Source organism: Pelophylax lessonae, assembly GCF_965119305.1.
Source record: "Pelophylax lessonae genome assembly, chromosome: 6".
Lineage (NCBI taxonomy): Eukaryota > Metazoa > Chordata > Amphibia > Anura > Ranidae > Pelophylax > Pelophylax lessonae.
Genome location: NC_138773.1, coordinates 50,266,899 through 50,287,060, shown reverse-complemented (window position 1 = coordinate 50,287,060; position 20,162 = coordinate 50,266,899). Strand labels below are relative to the sequence as shown.

Sequence of the window (20,162 nt, the reverse complement as noted above, 5' to 3'; positions counted from 1 at the left end):
ATAGTCCAAAAAATCTTCCAAATCTTAAATCAAAGTTCAGGTGCTCAAATTATCCAATATGGTTTGTGACTTTTGGTGGCATGGGTTCCTTTTCCCGTGAGTTTGGTAAAAATGGATCACTTACCAGAATAGTGGGTCTTATGTGCTGTATAACACTAAGACCAATTGCGCTTGAAGGCCCACTGGGCCAAAAACTGTGTTCCCTTGTGTCGCTCCTAATTTTTGGGGGTAAAGGCTAGATTCCTCCTCACCTTGTTCCACTCCTCAGGATTAGGGGCCAGGGTTATGCAAGAAAGGAAATGCTCCAATAGTGTAGTAGGTTTAAAAAAAGTTTATATCCCATATAGGGTAAAATCGCATCAATTGCAGGCTCTATGACAGGTAAACCACTGACATGCAGAGTGGCGAGCGGAGTGTTCCGGCTTGCGTTCCAAAGTGCGTGGTTGCATCAAGCCGTGCGTTCCAAACTGACGCGTTTCGTCACTTTCTCTGATGTTATCAAATTAATCTAATTATTTGTTTGCACATGACTAATTAATTTATTCATACCCAATTTTTTATCTATTTATTGCACTAGTAAATATTAGCAAGCGCTGTAGATAGTCTCAACATTATGACTATTTTTTACATTTACCCCATTCCTATAGCTGCTGCCTTTTCCCTATTGTATGGTTTGAGTACATATACTACACCTAGGCGCAGGGGATACACTTCCTCTCTTAGTGTTATCTTTTTCATAAACTAGAGTAACTTGTGTCTTTTTTTTCAACCTGACTTACCATTTAATTATGTAAAAGATCATTCAAAGTTTTGCTTTGACCTCTATGTATGCCATTATATATCAAAGGATCTAATGGACCTTCATTGCAGGAAGGGAACATTGGGGTTGCTTTACTAAATACGTTTGGCTGCACAGAGTCCTGACCTCAACCCGATAGAACACCTTTGGGATGAATTAGAGCGGAGACTACGGGCCAGGCCTTCTCATGCAACATCAGTGCCTGATCTCACAAATGTGCTCCTGGAAGAATGGTCAAACATTCCCATAGACACACTCCTAAACCTTGTGGACAGCCTTCCCAGAAGAGTTAAAGCTGTTATAGCTGCAAAGGGTGGGCCAACTCAATATTGAACCCTATGGAATAAGACTGGGATGCCATTAAAGTTCATGTGCGTGTAAAGGAAGGCATCCCAAAACCTTTGGTAATGTAGTGTGTATATATAAATACATATATATATATATATATATATATAATGCATTTGTTATGCACATTTCTCCATGTTTTATCCTTTTTAGTCTCAGTTCACATATATGCAAATCCTGTGCATTTTCCGCACAGCGATCAAGTGATCTGCTGTCAATGTTAAAAACAGCTTGCAAAACACAGTGCGATTGCTTAAATCGGATTGTATGTGTGTGAACACCCATGTGATGCAATTTGGGTTCTGCAAAAAAAAAAAGGGTCCAGCACCATTTTAGTGCAGATGCCGTGCAATTAGAGCCATTTAGCCTCAGTTCACATATCAGGTGCAGGAAATGCAGCGAATCCTGTGCTTTTCCAGCGCCACATTGAAATCGCACTGCATTCATGCAAACTACTGCGGGTGTCCATGTTAAATTAACGACACTCTGGAACAGTGAGCAAAAAACTGGGTTCTGCACCATTCTGGTGCAGATGCGGTTCAATTTGAGGCATACAAAATTAATGGGCTCAAGTTGCACTGCAAATAATCGCATGTAATTTGAACAGGAATGCGGTGCGATTCCTGCCTGAGTCACATGCAGTTTCCCACATCACACCTAGGCTTACAAAACCCTGCCAGTATGAATACTATCAGGTTGATCTGCCACAAATCCAGTGAGTCCTAAGATGTGGTGCCTGCAATAGATTTCTGTTTTCCAGCTTCTGCAAATACAAAAAATACCAATGGATCCTGCCAGAGACATCAGTATTTAACTTCCTGTGGTTCAAACAGAAGTCTTCCCAGCTGTTTTCTGTGATCTACAAACAACTCCCTCCTAGGTAATAGAGAGCAGGAGGAGTATGCAGTTCAAATCAGAACAGCCTTGGGTGACAACGCGGCTCCTCCACAAATGCAGTACAGTGAGTGAGGGTTGTCAGTGTAGCCCCCTCCTAGGTAGGTGCTAGTGAGTGAGTATACTTTTTGGCTCTGTCTGCCTTTTAGAGGAGCAGCAGGGAAATCTACATTGCTTTCTGTCTAGCAGATCTGTGAGTGAGGTCTGCTCTGTGTGCTCGGTATGCGATTCATTGGGTCTAGAGAGTGTTTCCCACTGGTCCAATAGGGAGGCTTGTTGGACAGTGGATGGAAACCTGACCAATGGATACATAGGCTTTGATACAGTCCCGGTGATTGGCAGAGACCAGCTGTCTCAGTGCATTCTGGGATATTGTATAAAAGCCAGGAGCACATGTGCTGCGGGGTGTTTGGCTGGAGAGCAGAGTCCCGGAAGGAGGGTGGCGGCTGCCTCCTCCTCTGTAGCAGTGGCACGTGGCCGCAGGCGGTCAGCCTGGGGACCAGAGGAACAGAACTGAATCCAGAGGTCCAGGAGAACTGACTAGAGGGGGAGAGACACTGGAGACCCTCGAAAAACAGTATTGTGAGTACAGGGGATCGTGTCTAGGGGCCTGACCTGAGCGGGGCCACCCCGGTATAGGATAGTCAGAGGATGGGTGTCAGTGAGTTAAGTGAAAGGGGATACTAGGAGAGTATCCTGAAGATAATCTGGTCTATCAAGTCATCTGGATAGAGACTTAATCCAAATTCACCTAGTAACAGGGTGAAACAGCAGTCTGGCTCCATCGTCAGAATTAGAAGTCCTCCGCATTGTGCATAGTTAATTTGGAGTATCCCACTATTCCCTTCTCCCATCCCTAATTTAACTAAAACAACTACAAACCCCTGGACTGATTATTGACTGAGCCAAGAAGTAAAGTGTTAAATTGTGAATGCCAGTGTTGCTAACTGTAACCCAGGGGGACCCGACAGTGTAATATCCAGCAGCCCTCAAGGGGGCAGTGCTACATTAGTCTAGGGCAGGAAGTGTGCTAATGGCAAGATAAGAGAAAAAAGCCTGGAAAAAAAGAAAACAAATGCATCCGCCATACTAAGGACTGGTGCATTATATTACATTTTTGTTCTTAGATTTGGATATATGATAATATATGCTGTAGTTTCCTTTGAACTAAAAACCAGAGTCTGATACAATTACACTTGCAACCTCGCTAAATCGACATTATGAGACCAAATTCAATAAGGAGAGGGATCTTTGGCCTTCCAAATGGAAAATAAATAAGGTATTTTATTTCTCGTGTTCTGAGCTGCATTTTAACTCACATGCCTCATTGAAAAAAAAAAAAAAAAACTCACTGGAATATTTGTGTGCATCTGTTAAAAGGCTTGCTTTAATAAATATAGACAAATATGGTTCGATGTGCACATGCAGCAAAAATCACGGAAATCTTACACATTATTATGAATTTTTCATGGCGGATTTACATGAATATTTTATGGGTGCCTTCTGTATTAAGTATAGCGAATAAACACTTTACTTATTCATGGGGATTTAAAACACTCTTAAAGAAAGGGAATGTGTCTATAAAAAGCCCAGTGCATCATGGGTAACTGTTTCACGTTGCCTGCATTCTCTTTAGGGATGTTCATGAATCAGCTTACATGCTTGATTAGTCTAACTGTATCACTCCTGGTGTGTCAAAGTGTTTGCATTACCCAATAAATTATTTACACAAAGGGTGCATTTATTAAAAAATTATTAGTAATTTGTGTGGTAAGAGAGCACATACACTCGTTCTGTGCGAAAGGGACAAAACAAAAAATATATATATTTATATTATTGTTATTAGGCTAAATACTGTACTGGTCAAAAGTTTTTCATTCATTTTAAATAGAAAATACTGCATTTGGCCACTAGATGGCACTAGTTATCATGGAAAATTAATTTTATAGCGGCATCTAGTGGCCAAATGCTGTATCTTCAATTTTAAATCAATGAGAAACTTTAAGCCGACACAGGAGTCAGTCTAATGACATTCCTTTTTTGTCATATTCACACAGAAAGAATGCACATGCCCAGTTACTGAGTGAATTTCTATGGAAATTCATTCTGTGTCAATGGGGCAAAAAAATAAAAGAAAAACTATGGTTTTAGGCTATATCCTGTGCAGGTCAAATGGTTTTCATTGATTTAAAATGGAAAATACTTAATTTGGCCACTAGAAGGCGCCAAGTATCATGGAAAATTTGTTCTGTAGCGGCATCTAGTGGTCAAATGCTGTATTTACCATTTTAAATCAATGAGAAACTTTCAACCAGCACAGGAGTCAGCCTGATGACATTCCTTTTTTTGTCTTATTCGCACAGAAAGAATGCACATGCCCTTTCACTGAGCGAATTTCTATGCAAATGTTTTTTTATAAGCACCCTATACTGTGTTAAAGCTCCATGTATCATAAATAAGTGATATGATTTTGCTTTTACAAAGCCATTTTTATCATCCTTTGTATGCATCTAAGTTCTGCCAATCTCCTGTTTCATTGTTGCAGCCAATTCCTATCTACATTAACTTCTGCAATGGTTGTGTGGCATTTCTCAGGATTGGTTTCCTGATGGTGGCAGAAAGCAATCTGTGTTGAATCAACCCCTTGTAATCTCCATTGGAAGTAGGCATGATAGGATGTCAATGCAGAAGCAGAGTTGGGATGCAAGGATGGAGTGTTGTCACCCCATAATAGGAAGGAAGGGTGAGGAAGAGAGCTCCAGTCCTGGAGCTGGGCTTTATTCATTTTATTATGGTGAGTAGGAATGAGTATATATATATATATATATATATATATATATATATATATATATATATATATATATATATATATTTTTTTTTTTTTTTTTTTGCACAGCATATGGCATTTTGCTCATTCCCCATTAGTATATTGTAGGTTCTCAGACTTGCTCTGAAAGTCTTAGGGGGTGGACATGTAGCCTTATGGTAAGGTTCTCCCCCTCCCATGGGGCATCCCTTCAGGGAAGTCCCATCTAGTATTTGGGTGGACCTTAGCTCAGGAGGTCCTCTGAAGAATGGCTGGTTTCAAAGGGTTAAGTAGGAATAAGCTTAGATACCAGTCCAAACCAGCCTGAATTATCCCACTAGGAAGCCAATCACAAGGCATTCTATGTAAAAACCGGTCGTGACCAGCGCTATGGAGAACCTAGATAAGATGTCAGGTGTAAGCTGCCATCAACCTACCCCTAGGGATTTGGGGTACAATAGATAAATGCAGTGAAATGTTGGTATGTGGCGCTACCTGCTCAAGGGGAATAAGGATAAAGTGACTTGGTGCACAGGTTGTGAGTGTGTATAAACCAAGGTTGTTTGAAGCGCAATTATCCACAAAATACAACCGCCATACTGTAATAATCATAAAAATTGCAAAATGAAATAAATAAAATTGTATGAAAGTGCACAGAGCTAGGTGAAAAGAGAGTGTCGGTTTACTGGGTGTCTGTTGATACCCTTATGAAAGTGCTACGTGCTTAGTGCATCCCGGGGGGATCCGTTCCGTGGAACGCGGAAGTGTTCCGGCGTTCCCAGCTAAACAGTGAACTTCTATACTGTGAATTTATCTGCACTTATTTGGCCTAATCTTTATATACTACACTATGGGGAATCCTTTGCTTTTATTTTGAGCCTGCCAGACCCGGTGGATGCCTAGGAGGCGACTCATAGCTACTGAAGCCACAGACACCCTAGACATCCAAGAAGGGACCCTGTGCAAGCAAAACCAGAGACTTACTAGACATAGCCTGCACCCCTGTTGAAAGGCAGGGCTGGATTAACATAGGGGCTATTGGAGCTGCAGCTCCAGGCCCCCTCCTTCATATAGGCCCAGCAGGGGCTGACTTACCATTTGGGCAATGCCACTGTCCTACTATCATCCACTGCCCTACTGAAAATTAAATTGTAAAAAATAATATAAAACTTTAATTGTAAAAAAAAATAATAATAAAAATAGTAATGATACCATCCACTGCCCTACTGACACCATTCACTGCCCTCCACTGCCCCCAAAAGCATTGTGAAAAAATAAACAATTAAAAAAGTAAATTGTAAAAAACAAACTGTAAAATAAAAAAAAAATAATAAAAATAAAAAACTACTGACCCTGTCCACTGCCCTACTGACACCATTCACTGCCCTCCACTGCTCCCCAAAAGCATTGTGAGAAAAAAAAACAATTAAAAAATGAAATTGTAAAAAACAAATTGTAAAATAAATAAAATAATAAAAAACTAATGACCCTGTCCACTGCCCTACTGACACCAGTCACTACCCTCCACTGATCCCCAAAAGCATTGTGAAAAAAAAAAAAACAATTAAAAAATGACATTGTAAAAAACAAATTGTAAAATAAATAAATAAAATAATAAAAATAAAAAACTACTGACCCTGTCCACTGCCCTACTGACACCAGTCACTACCCTCCACTGATCCCCAAAAGCATTGTGAAAAAAAAAAAACAATTAAAAAATGACATTGTAAAAAACAAATTGTAAAATAAATAAATAAAATAATAAAAATAAAAAACTACTGACCCTGTCCACTGCTCTACTGACACCATCCATGCCGCCCCCCCCCCCCCCCCAAAAAGCATTGTGGGAAAAGTAAAATTAAAAAAAAGAAACAAAATTATACAAATGTAAATAATAAAAAATTAAATAAGTATAAAAAAAAAATGTGGGCTCATTCACACCGGTTCTCACATACAGCCTGAATAAGCGGTTTGTTTAAAGTAAGTAATTTGTTTTAATGCATTGGTTTTTTTTTTTTTTGCGTTTTTACTTTATTTCCAAAAAAAAAAAGGCCCTCAAAAATCCTCAGCACCAGGCCCATAATGCTCCAAATTGGCCCTTTTGAAAGGGGAATTCCGTGTGGGGAGTGCAATACCTAGTGGGGGGCCACGGGTAAACGCACTGGAACACCTGCACGGGACTGGGTCGGTTTATCACCAGGATTAACTGAATACCCCACTGTCTAGCACCAAGCATTAGAGATTTTTTCCACCATTTCTCTATGCTAATATTGTACTTCAACTTGGTCTGCACCGTTTGCACCCATTATATTTTATCACAATACCCTCAGGGTATCACCCATCACTGGTGTTTATTTATTAATTAAGTAACAGAGTATTAACTATTTATTTAAGCACAGAGAGCAGGTGCAATATTCATTTCCAATAAAGCTGTTTTTTTGAGTAGCACAATATTTGAGCACTAATATTAATTTCTCTACAAGTTAAACAGCAACACTTGCACTAAGCACGTAGCAATTTCATAAGGGTATCAACAGACACCCAGTAAACCGACACTCTCTTTTCACCTAGCGCGGTGCACTTTCATACAATTTTATTTATTTAATTTTGCGATTTTTATGGTTATTACAGTATGGCGCTTATATTTTGTAGATAATTACGGTTCCAACAACCTTGGTTTATACACACTCACAACCTGTGCACCAAGTCACTTTACCCTTATTCCCCTTGAGCAGGTAGCGCCACATACCAACATTTCACTGCATTTACAAGGCGTTCTATGCCCCTCAACTGCATGTATACAATGACCATGTATATACATGTCTGGGGGAGGGGTGCCTTGGACGCTTATAATTGGCTTCATGGATAACTCAGGCCGTTTGGTCTAGTATCTGAACACAATAGCATAAAATAAAAATAAAAGCCAGCACTTGAGAAAAGAAAACAAGTGGCAGCTAGCATTAAAAGGCCAATATATAAACCCCATATAACTAATTGTAATATGGAAGCAGCAAACAATGCAAATACACAGATGGTAGCTTAGCTCCTCCAATGCTATCAAACCGCGATTATCCACCACACCAGGAGTCACCCACAGCAGTTGAATGGCACTAAGTGGGGACACCCCTCACCAAATAGAGCCAGAAAAGGAGAATTCATATAGTGTCGTCATTTAAAATTAAAAAAGGGCAATACAGCTCAATAAAGATAAAAATTCTGCCGATTTAGGTGAAAACCAACATAACAGCTCCAGAAGCAATCAAAGAGTAAACAATGTGAAAATAGCACTCACAAAGATGGCTGCTGGTGTCCATAAATGGAGGCGTGACGACAGCATATAGCTCCGCCCGATGTGTTTCGTGCAAATATACAAACTCAGGGGGTTGCAGCGTGGAAGATAATTGCGGGATATTATAAAATTGCATGGTTGACTATTTGTTGAGTTTACCGTTGATAATATTTTGCACAATCTTTTTTGTACTTTTTAAATATCTACTTGACCTCTGGAAGATTTACCCCCCTTCATGACCAAGCCATTTTTTTGCGATATGGCACTGCATTACTTTAATTGACAATTGCGCGGTCATGCTACACTGTACATAAATGAAATTGGTGTCCTTTTTTTTCCCATAAATAGCGCTTTCTTTTGGTGCTATTTGATTAATACTTTTTTTTTTCTTTTTGCGCTATAAACAAAAAAAACACAACATTTTTTTTACTTTTTGCTATAAAACATATCCAATAAAAAAAAAAAAATGTAAAATCGAATTTCTTCATACATGTAGACCAATATGTATTTTTTGGTAAAAAAAAAAATCCCAATAAGCGTATATTGGTTTGTGCAAAAGTTTTAGAGTCTACAAACTATGGTATATATACACTGGAACTTATATTTATTTTATTTTTATATACTAGTAATGACGGCAATCAGCGACTTATAGCAGGACTGTGATATTGTGGCAGACAATCTGACATTAACTGACAATTTGTGGGAACCAGTGAGGCTAATACAGTAATCAGTGCTAAGAATATGCACTGTCACTGTACTAATGACACTGGCTTGGAAGGGGCTAAACATCAGAGGCAATCAAAGGGTTAAATGTGTACCTAGCCAGTGTTTTTATGTACACTGTGTGGTGCTTTCTCTGAGGGATGTGGTGGATTTTTTTCCCCCGCTGCCAAGACGTAGCTCTGCAATGTTTACATATTCAGAGCTCTGTCCAGCCTTTCTCCTCGATGATCAACGGGTGCTGGCGGACATCCTTTGGCCGGCATCCATTGATCGGCTTCTGCTATGGCTAATCACAGCAGAAGCAGCGCGTGCCCCCAACCCGGAAGTGTAGAATCATGTATAAAATTTGAATATCATAAAAAATGTATTTATTTCAGTAATTTAATTCAAAGAGTGAAACCCATATATTTTAAATAGATACGTTACACACAGAGTGATATATTTCAAACATTTCTTTCTTTTAATTTTGATGATTATGGCTTACAGCTAGTGAAAACCCCAAATTCAGTATCTCAGAAAATTAGAATATTACGTAAGGCCAATTTAAAAAAGGATTTTTAATACAGAAATGTTGGCTTACTGAAAAGTATGTCCATGTACAGTATAGAATGCACTCAATACTTGGTCAGGGCTCTTTTTGCATGAATTACTGCATCAATGCAGCGTGGTATGGAGGAGATCAGCCAGTGTCACTGCTGGTATGGAAGCCAAACACCAGCAGATGACATGGCTCCCCAAATCATCACTGACTGTGGAAAATTTTCCATTTCATTTGGAAATCAAGGTCTCAGAGTCAGGAGGAAGAGTGGAGAGGCACAGAATCCAAGTTGCATGAGGTCCATTGTGAAGTTTCTACAGTCCATGATGATTTGGGGAGTCATGTCATCTGCTGGTGTTAGTCCACTGTGTTTTATCAAGTCCAAAGCCGTCTACCTGGAAATTCTAGAGCACTTCATGCTTCCCTCTGCTGACCAGCTTTATGGAGATGCTGGTTTCATTTTTCAGCAGGACATGGCACCTGCCCACGTTGCCAAAAGTACCAATACCTGGTTTAATGATCATGGTATCACTGTGCTTGATTGGCCAGCAAACTCACCTGACCTAAACCCCATAGAGAATCTTTGGGGTATTGTCAAGAGCAAGATGAGACACCAAACCCAACAATGCAGATGAGCTGAAGGCCGCTATCAAAGCCACCTGGGCTTCCATAACACCTCATCAGTGCCACAGGCTGATGGCCTCCATGCCACGCCGCATCGAGCAGTAATTCATGCAAAAGGAGCCCTGACCAAGTACTGAGTGCATTCTATACTGTACATGGTCATGCTTTTCAGTAAGCCAACATTTCTGTATTAAAAATCCTTTTTTTTTTTTTTTGTTATTGGTCTTATGTAATATTCTAATTTTCTTATATACTGAATTTGGGGTTTTCACTAGCTGTAAGTCATAATACTCAAAATTAAAAGAAAGAAATGCTTGAAATATATGGCTCTGTGTGTAACACATCTATATAAAATATATGACTTTTACTTTTTAAATTTAATTACTCAAAAAAAATTACTTTTTGATGATTTTCTAATTAAATGAAATGCACCTGTATATATACACGTGATTCTGCACTAGTGATGAGCCGAACACCCCTCTGTTCAGTTGACACAGAACATCTTGAACAGGGGAAATGTTCTAGCGAACTCTATTAAAGTCTATGGGACATGAACATGAAAAATCAAACTTCCTAATTTTAAAGGCTTAAATGTAAGTTATTGGCCCAAAAAAGTGTATGGGGACCTGACGTCAGTAATTTATTCACTGCACCTGAGCAGTGCATTGTGGGGCGTCAGGTCATTATAAAAGAGCTGTCAAAATCAAAGCAGCTCAGAACACGGGAAGCATATGAAGAAGCAGGAGCTTCTTCTTCTTTTTTTTTTCTATTTTTTGGGCGAAGGGGCGACTGATCATCTGGGGACACTTTTTTTTTTTAATAAAGGACTTTTCCAAAACTGTCTTTTGTCTTCATTTTTTTTACACTTTTTTTGGTGGATGGGTAGGGATGGGTAGGGGTAGATGTACCCGATATCCATTCACATGGAGGGGGGAGGGCTGGGATCTTCCAGATTCTGATAAGTCTCCGCCTCCACAGACCCCCCACACGCCCACGGTTGTCGGGAAGAGACCCCTGTCCCCATCAACATGGGGACAAGGTGTTTGGGGGTGGGGGGGCAGAGCCCCCCCTTCACCCCAAAGCACTCACATCCCCCCATGTTGAGGGCATGTGGTCTGGTATGGTTCAGGGGGGGCACTTGCTCGCCCCCCACCCCCATCCTGGCCAGCCAGGCTGTGTGCTCGGATAAGGGTCTGGTATGGATTTTAGGGGGAACCACACATCGTTATTTTTTTATTTTTTATTACATTTTATGTCAGCAATACTGACATAAACTGATATAAACTTAAGTGCCTATATATATAAATAAATATATATATATATATATATATATATATATATATATATATATATATAAATATATAACTTTGTGGTATACACTGCACTATCTGATCTCAACAAACTGTAAAAAGCAAAAATCTCAAAATCTCTCTCCCTGCCAGCAATGTATTTATTAACTATAGAATTCCACTTAAAAATCACCCTCTGACCAAGGGATTCAAACCCACAACCCCACAATTAGCAAGGCTGGTGTTCTACCAGCTACGCCACCATCATACACACTTAGGTTGAACACACTTAGGATGAACACACTTTTCCTCCCTAACTAACTAATTCCTATCTCACCCTACACACAGTGGATGAGATAAAAGTTAGGGACAGTGTGCTTAGCTTAAGCAGGCTTGATGGTGACCTAGATGGTAGATTACCAGACTTGCAATGAGATGGCTGTGGGGTTCAATTCCCCTGGGGCAGCAAGTGATTTATTCAGAGGTCAGAGTCCATGATAATGCAGGAACTCAAAGTTCCCACAAAGAAGCCCATTTATTCGACAAACGAGCAAACAGCCAATGTTCGAGTCGAACTTACATTAGACTCAAAGCTCATCCCTTTTCTGCACAGAACGGCCATCCTGTAGCAGTAAATCTGCTAGCTATAGGGTAGTTGTTAAGTGGATATACTCAGGTTTCCAAATTTGAGGTGCTGTATTTTTTACAATTAGTATCTGAACATGCCTGTGCTCATCCCTAATGGTAAGCAGGGAATTGTTCACAGTGCGGGAGGGGGGTGCGATGAATATTTCCCGAGTGCTAGCAAATGTTGCAATTAATCTTTGGTCATTTCCTTTCTCCATGATTAAAGGGAACAGTCCTTTGTGGGCTAACGCACCAAAAATAATACTTATCCCGGGGAGGACTGAGACCATGGCACACAGCATCTACTTCTTGGATGGGCATAAATGCAAAATCGGCACACATAGTGCTGTACGTCTTACTCTTCAGCCAGAACGCCGTGATTTTCTGTCACTCGGTGTGCTTTGATATAACAGAAATAGATTAATTTTTCATTTTCCAGCCGAAAACTAATCTGGGCCTTATGAAAAAGAAATATGAGGGGGATTAGTCCTGATATGACCAACTGTGAGCTAATGATGACTGGACGTCTTTTGCTTATAAGGTGGAGATATCAGATTCAGCCCCCCTCCTCTCATAGCACTCGGTGTGAGTCAATGTGAAATAAATAACAATAGTTTACTGTCAAAGATCTGAAGTAGATTGGGCTCGACAGGCCGAATTAATGTGCCAAGGAAAAGCTGTGGCCTTGTCTGTACTCATTTGAGGACCTCAGATCTCGTTTACAGTCAGTGGACCTCAAATTGTCAATTGAAGCATCATTTTAGGCCTGTGGCCCGGGAGTTACTAGAGGAGTTTATAGAGATTTATAGACGCTGGTCTCTGCCTTTCCTTCTGTAAGCTACCCTGGGAAATCAAAACTAAGCAGATTATTGGTTGCTGTTGGCAGCATGGGCAGTTTTTACTTTAGACATTTTTAGACAAGACTCAAATGATTGTACATCTATGGTCATTGCCATGCCCTGTAAATAGAGGAGAAGTCATTCTGGGGCAACTATAACAGGTGAATTCTCTGGGATTTATCACCTTTTTGGGAATATGTGACATCACTGTTCTCTTATCTGGTTTTCTGATGCTGACAACAGTGGACCGTGCTTTTGCAAAATATGGGGAAACAGTCTATTGTAGTCTTTAGCAGAAGTCCATGTGACAGGATGACACTGCAGAATCACAATTTGGGAGACAAGGACAGAGCGTTGTCATCCCATTACAGGAAGTGCCTGAACAAGGCCCTTCATGGATGGCAATTTTGGCAAATTGTATAAGTTTTGGTTGGAAAAGGCTTTAAGTGGCTCATAGATTAGAGAAACTATCACATGATAGCAGGCCACCAGCCCAATTAGCTCTGGCCATTGGATATCCTACCCCGCAGCTGCACTTAACAAAAGAATAGGGATGCTAGTGACATCATTGACCTAATGTGGTCACATGGCCATATTTGGACAATGCCATTGACCAATAATGGCCATGTGGCCACAGTAGGTCAACAACATCACCAGCATCCCCACCCCATTTTAGGTTCGGCTGCAGGGCAGAGAATTCCATGGCTGCTGCAGATGAATGAGCAGAAGATCATGCAGAGTGTAATAACAGGCAAAAACTCCAGAATCCCTAAGGGAGGCAGGGACACCCAAATCCCTAAGGGGGGCTGAAATACTCAAATCCCTGAGGGGGACTGGAACACCCAAATCTCTAAGAGGACTGGAGCACCGACATCTCTAAAGGGGGTGGGAACACTCACATTTCTAAAGGGACAGGAACACCTACATTTTCTAGGGCAGTGGGATCCTCCACATCTCTAAAGGATGGCAGGATCACCCAATTCTCCAAAAGGTTGGAACATCTCAATCTCTAAGAGGACAGGAACCCCAAAATATCTTTAGGGGAAGGAATGCTCAAATCACTATGTGGGGCTGGAACATGCAATTATTTAAGGAAGATGGTAACACCCAGTTCTTTAAGTGGGGTAGAAACAATCAAATCTCTAAACAGCAGTAATACTGAAATCTCTAAGATGGTGGGAACACCTAAATCTCTTGGAGTGGTGGGAACATCAAAAATCCTTAGGAGGGAAGCACCCAAAACTTGTGTGAATTCCCTAAGATGTATTGAAACACCCTCAACTCTAAATTGCAGGAAAGGAGAGCAAGCGCTCTGGCTTGGGTTAGGTGGAATAGTGGCGGTACTATAAAAATACATTATAGGAAAGAGTAAAAACGGGGACAATGAAAATGGACTATGACTAGTAATGGTAAAAGTCGGGCTGAATTGTAATATATAATATATAAATGAAAAATGAAAAACCGTTAAAGTCCCATTAAAAGTCCAAGTCCAATAGGGGAAAATAGTATATGTCAATAAATGAAGGTTTGCTGCTTTAAGGGCTAGCTCCGAGACACAGATGAAGCCGGTGCTGTGGATACATAAACAAAAAGAGAAAACAGAGCGCCTCTAAGTGTAGCAGTTTATTGTACCAAAAAATCACAAATAATTAGCAACTCACTAGATGTAGATGTAGCAAGGCTTGTAGGTGCCAGTGATGTATCGGAGATGGTATCAGTCACAGTGGTCCTGGAAGGTGAGACTCCAGATCCCGTTCGGATAAGCGGGCGGACGCCGTGCAGGGGATCCTCCGTCTTCCGGGTTCCGGGTGGAGATAATTACCGAAGGACCTTGCTGGAACGCAGTGCAAGCTGTGTGACGTCACTTGGGACGTGGATGACACGACGCGTTTCAGAGCTCGCGCATGGCTCTTAGTGGGCATGCACGCTCTTTTTTCATGTGTGAGATGGACTCCACCTCACACTTGAAAAAAGAGCGCGCATGCCCACTAAGAGACGTGCGTGAGCTCTGAAACGCGTAGTGTCATCCACGGCCCCAAGTGACGTCATGCAGCGTGCGCTGCGTTCCAGCGAGGTCCATCTGTGATTATCTCCACCCGGAACCCGGAAGACGGAGGATCCCCTGCACGGCGTCCGCCCGCTTATCCGAACGGGATCTGGAGTCTCACCTGTGACCATGACCACTGTGATTGATACCATCTCCGATACATCACTGGCACCTACAAGCCTTGCTACATCTCCATCTAGTGAGTTGCTAATTATTTGTGTTTTTTTGGTACAATAAACTGCTGCACTTAGAGGCGCTCTGTTTTCTCTTTTTGTTCAACTCTAAATTGGGAGGGGACACCCATAACTTTAAGATGGGTGGGAAAGCAGACAAATCTACGGTGATTTGGAATGCCCACAACTCCAATGTGGGGGGAAATGTCCAAACTTTAAGGTGAGGGGAAATTCCTACAACTTAAAGATGGCTGGAGCTCACAACAATAACATGTGTGGGAACAACCTCATCTCAAAGGTGGTGGATAAGATCCACATGTAAGGAACCAGGACTTCTAGCAGAGAGATTTGCCACCAGAAGAAGCCGAGGTGTAAAACATCCCACTAGATTCCACCTACAGCTGTGGCATTGCTTTTGGTGGACCGATGGTGTAAGCAGCAAGCCTTTCTAGGCAGTCAATATAACTGAATTTATGATGTGGGGAGGAATTGTGGTGGGGGACACAGTGGTTATTTAAATAATCGTCTATTGGCACCTCCCCCAAAAAGAACAAAAATTGTATGTAGGGAGTGAAGGCATGTGCTGGTCTACACACAAATAGGGTGCGGTCCAAGCATCAGGCCTGGGGGTTTAAATGTGCCACATATCCTAACAAAGGAAATTATTTTCACACTTCCAAACCATGTAAAAGGTAACAAATATGATTTTATTAGGTTTATATTGACAACAATAGGAAATGTAAGAGTTAAATGTGGTACAGCAATCATAAATACATATTATTACATTACATAGAGCCCCAAAGTGTCCGGGCTATATAGATACAATGAAGAGCTGGAACTACGCGTTTCGCATGAGATGCTTCCTCAGGTTCCAGCAAGGTAGAAATAACAATATGTTCTATGAAATAAGCAACATATACATTAATTTATAAATAGACAAAGAAATATTATTCATATATGTGGAATATGTAGAATTTTAAGAGTAAAGAAAATTGCCAGCTTTACACTATTTGGATCTTATCAATATATCAAGAATTATTTATCTCTGTAAGATTAAAAAATATTTTATTCCTTTATTCTAACCAGTCTTATATCAATGAATATTTATTTCATATTTTCTAAGCTCTATATTCTAGAAAAAAAAAAAAAAACTCAATTAATATTATTTCTTTAGTTAGTATACTCAAAATAATAAAAGAAAAAGAAGAAAAATAGAATAAAAGTAAGAAGAAGAGAAGAAAAAAAAAAAAAAAAAAAAAATCCTAGTTTTTTTTTTTTTTTTTTTTTTTTTTTTTTTTTTTTTCTTCTCTTCTTCTTACTTTTATTCTATTTTTCTTCTTTTTCTTTTATTATTTTGAGTATACTAACTAAAGAAATAATATTAATTGAGTTTTTTTTTTTTTTTTCTAGAATATAGAGCTTAGAAAATATGAAATAAATATTCATTGATATAAGACTGGTTAGAATAAAGGAATAAAATATTTTTTAATCTTACAGAGATAAATAATTCTTGATATATTGATAAGATCCAAATAGTGTAAAGCTGGCAATTTTCTTTACTCTTAAAATTCTACATATTCCACATATATGAATAATATTTCTTTGTCTATTTATAAATTAATGTATATGTTGCTTATTTCATAGAACATATTGTTATTTCTACCTTGCTGGAACCTGAGGAAGCATCTCATGCGAAACGCGTAGTTCCAGCTCTTCATTGTATCTATATAGCCCGGACACTTTGGGGCTCTATGTAATGTAATAATATGTATTTATGATTGCTGTACCACATTTAACTCTTACATTTCCTATTGTTGTCAATATAAACCTAATAAAATCATATTTGTTACCTTTTACATGGTTTGGAAGTGTGAAAATAATTTCCTTTGTTAGGATATGTGGCACATTTAAACCCCCAGGCCTGATGCTTGGACCGCACCCTATTTGTGTGTAGACCAGCACATGCCTTCACTCCCTACATACAATTTTTGAATTTATGATGTGTTGCAGGGCAAGGATTATGAAAATAGAACGGTAAGAGGGAACTCCAGAATGTCGGTGTCACACGGGGATCACTCACCTGAGTTGCTCTCGCGCTTGCATCACCACAAAGTCCCACGTGTGGTTGATTCGTTTGTGCAGCTGATTATAATTTTCCTGTTGAAACATAAAGAGAATGGATAGGTGTCTTTTGAAGCAATCTACTAAACATACAACGTGGAAACAATACAGCTCAAAGGTAGTCATCTTACACACAGATATTCAGAAAATAATTTATTTAATTAAAGTGTCACGTTCACCCAACATTCCTATTAGCACATGCTCACCTCCCCTTCACTTCCCGGCCGCTATGTTTGACCGCTGAGAGTGAAGACAGGAAGTCCAAGGAAAAGCTCCAAACTGTGTGACAGCACTGGGTGCCCGAGAGATCAATCAGTAAGCACCAGCACTGTCACATGTGAAGATGGGGTGTGGGTCACATGATCTCCAAACCCAGAAGAACCAGGAAATTCTCTTTGCATTTGGCAGCTTAACGGAGCGTTGAAGGAGCAAAGGAGGGTGATGATGTGCTGTTGTGGAGAGAGAGCGGTGTTTACCTTAAAATATTTTTTTTTATGTAATTTCCATTTTTTTTCTTATGGTCATTATTGTACCAGGGTTCTTCAAAAACTTTCCACACTTTTTTAACTCTTTTCATTAAGAATTTCAAAAACAAAATACATCACTTTTACTAAACTGCAATGTTAGCCGACTAGTCACATGACAGTCTCAGAAACAACCAATTACCACTCCTCCCGTCCTCACCATTTCCAACGAAAATATAAAAGTGTGCAATTTTTTTTAAGACCCATCGTATTAACCACTTGAAGACCAGGCACTGACACTTTTTATTTACATTTAAAAATCAGTTTTTATTGCTAGAAAGTTACTTAGAACCCAAACACATTAGATAGATCGATAGATCGATAGATCGATATATAGATAGATAGATTGATAGATAGATAGATAGATAGATAGATAGATAGATAGATAGATAGATAGATAGATAGATAGATAGATAGATGGATGGATGGATGGATGGATGGATGGATGGATAGATAGATAGATAGATAGATAGATAGATAGATAGATAGATAGATAGATAGATAGATAGATAGATAGATAGATAGATAGATAGATCTTTTTTTTTTTTTTTTTTTTTTGCAGATGGAGGTCATTGCAATGTCACAGTATTTTTGCAGTGGTTTAAAAAAAAAAAAATAATTAATACTTTGCAATGCAAAAAACACAATTTATACTTTTTATTTACATTTAAAAATCTGTATTTTTTGCTAGAAAGTTACTTAGAACCCAAAAACATTATCTATATATATATATATATATATATATATATATATATATATATATATATATATATGTGTGTGTGTATGTGTGTGTATGTGTGTATATATATATATATATATATTTTTTTTTTTTTTGCAGAGGCCCTGAAGAATAAGATGGTGGTCGTTGCAATGTCAACACAGTATTTTTGCAGTGGTTTAAAAAAAAAAAATAATAATAATAATTAATACATTGTAATGCAAAAAACACAGTATATAACCTCAATCTTTGGTGAAATATAAAAGATGATGTTACCCTAAATAAACAGATTCCTAACTTGTCACACTTTAAAATTGTGCACGCTTGCAGAATGGCGACAAACTACGATACCTATAAATTTCCATAGGCGATGCCTTAAACAATTTTACAGGCTACCAGTTTATAGTTAAAAAGCTCAAGAGGTAGAATTATTTATCTCGCCGTAATGTTCCCTAACTGGAAGTGATGAAAATGTTTGTCTTTAGGGGTGCCATTAATTCTTAATGGCACCCCACACTTAGGCAAACATGGGGTGCTTTTGGTGCGGCACAAGTTTAAAAAAAGGGCCAGGGACTTCTTTCCCTGCATTTCTGCTGGTAGGGAAGCCCATTGAAGCCCTACACGCAGCACGCATCCACACAGATGTGAACCAGGGGCTTGTTCACATGTCAGGTTAGAGGGGCAGTAAAACCACATGGCTGAGCTGTCTTTACTACCCTCAACTGCTCCCCCTTTAGCTGCAGAGGCAGCATCTGGGGATATACACATGCGGTGGCTGCAGCTGGAGGTATACCCAGGGTGAATGGGGCTGCACTGCAACCACCCCGCAACTGTGTGCACTGCATGGTTGAGGTGTGGTGGTGCTGCATTTCCAGGCTTAAAACACATGGTGGGGAGGCAACATTTTGCCTCTTTCCCGCTTGCCAAATGCCTCTGAAAAGTGATCTAAGCATGGATTGATTTTCAAAGGAGCAGCAGCCCTTACTGCTATCACAAACAAGCTCTAAAAAGCAGTTCTGACAGTACAGGAACAGGGGGTCAGGATTAAAAGTAACATGCATATACACACACACATATATACAAACACACATACATACAAACAAATGTACAAACACACACACACACACACGCATACACATGTATACATGCATACATACAGACACATACACACACACACACACAAACACATGTACAAACACACACACACACACATACATACATATGTATACATGCACACATACAGACACATGCACACGCATACAAACACATGTACAAACACACGCACATACAAATGCACACACATGCATGCATACATATGTATACATGCACACACACATGTATACATGCACACACACAGACACATGTACACACACACACACATACAAACACGTGTGCAAACACACACTCATGTATACACATACAAACATATGTACAAACACACATTTACATGTGTACACATACATACACATAGGCACACACACTCACATATACACACACACACACACATATACACATATATATACACACACACACACACTCACATATACACATATATACACACACACACTCACATATACACACACACACACATATACACACACACACGTACACACATGCACATGTGTACACATACATACACACAGAAACATGTACACACACGCACATGTGTACACACACACACACACAGACACACATGCATACTGTACACACACTCACATACACATACATACACACACACACACTCACATATACACATATATATACACACACAAACGTATAAAACCCTTTTAAAAGTTTTAGTACATT

The 20,162-nt window shown here is 39.6% G+C and overlaps 1 protein-coding gene across 2 annotated transcripts in view; it reads right to left on the bottom strand.

The window, feature by feature from the left end:
* Nucleotides 1–20,162, bottom strand: part of RGS11 (regulator of G protein signaling 11) — a 259,340-nt gene that overhangs the window by 89,595 nt on the left and 149,583 nt on the right. For both annotated transcript variants that reach the window (XM_082260013.1, XM_082260014.1), the window contains exon 7: nucleotides 17,074–17,150. In XM_082260013.1, coding sequence (XP_082116139.1) covers nucleotides 17,074–17,150 — 77 coding nt within the window. The remainder of the gene's footprint in view (nucleotides 1–17,073; nucleotides 17,151–20,162) is intronic.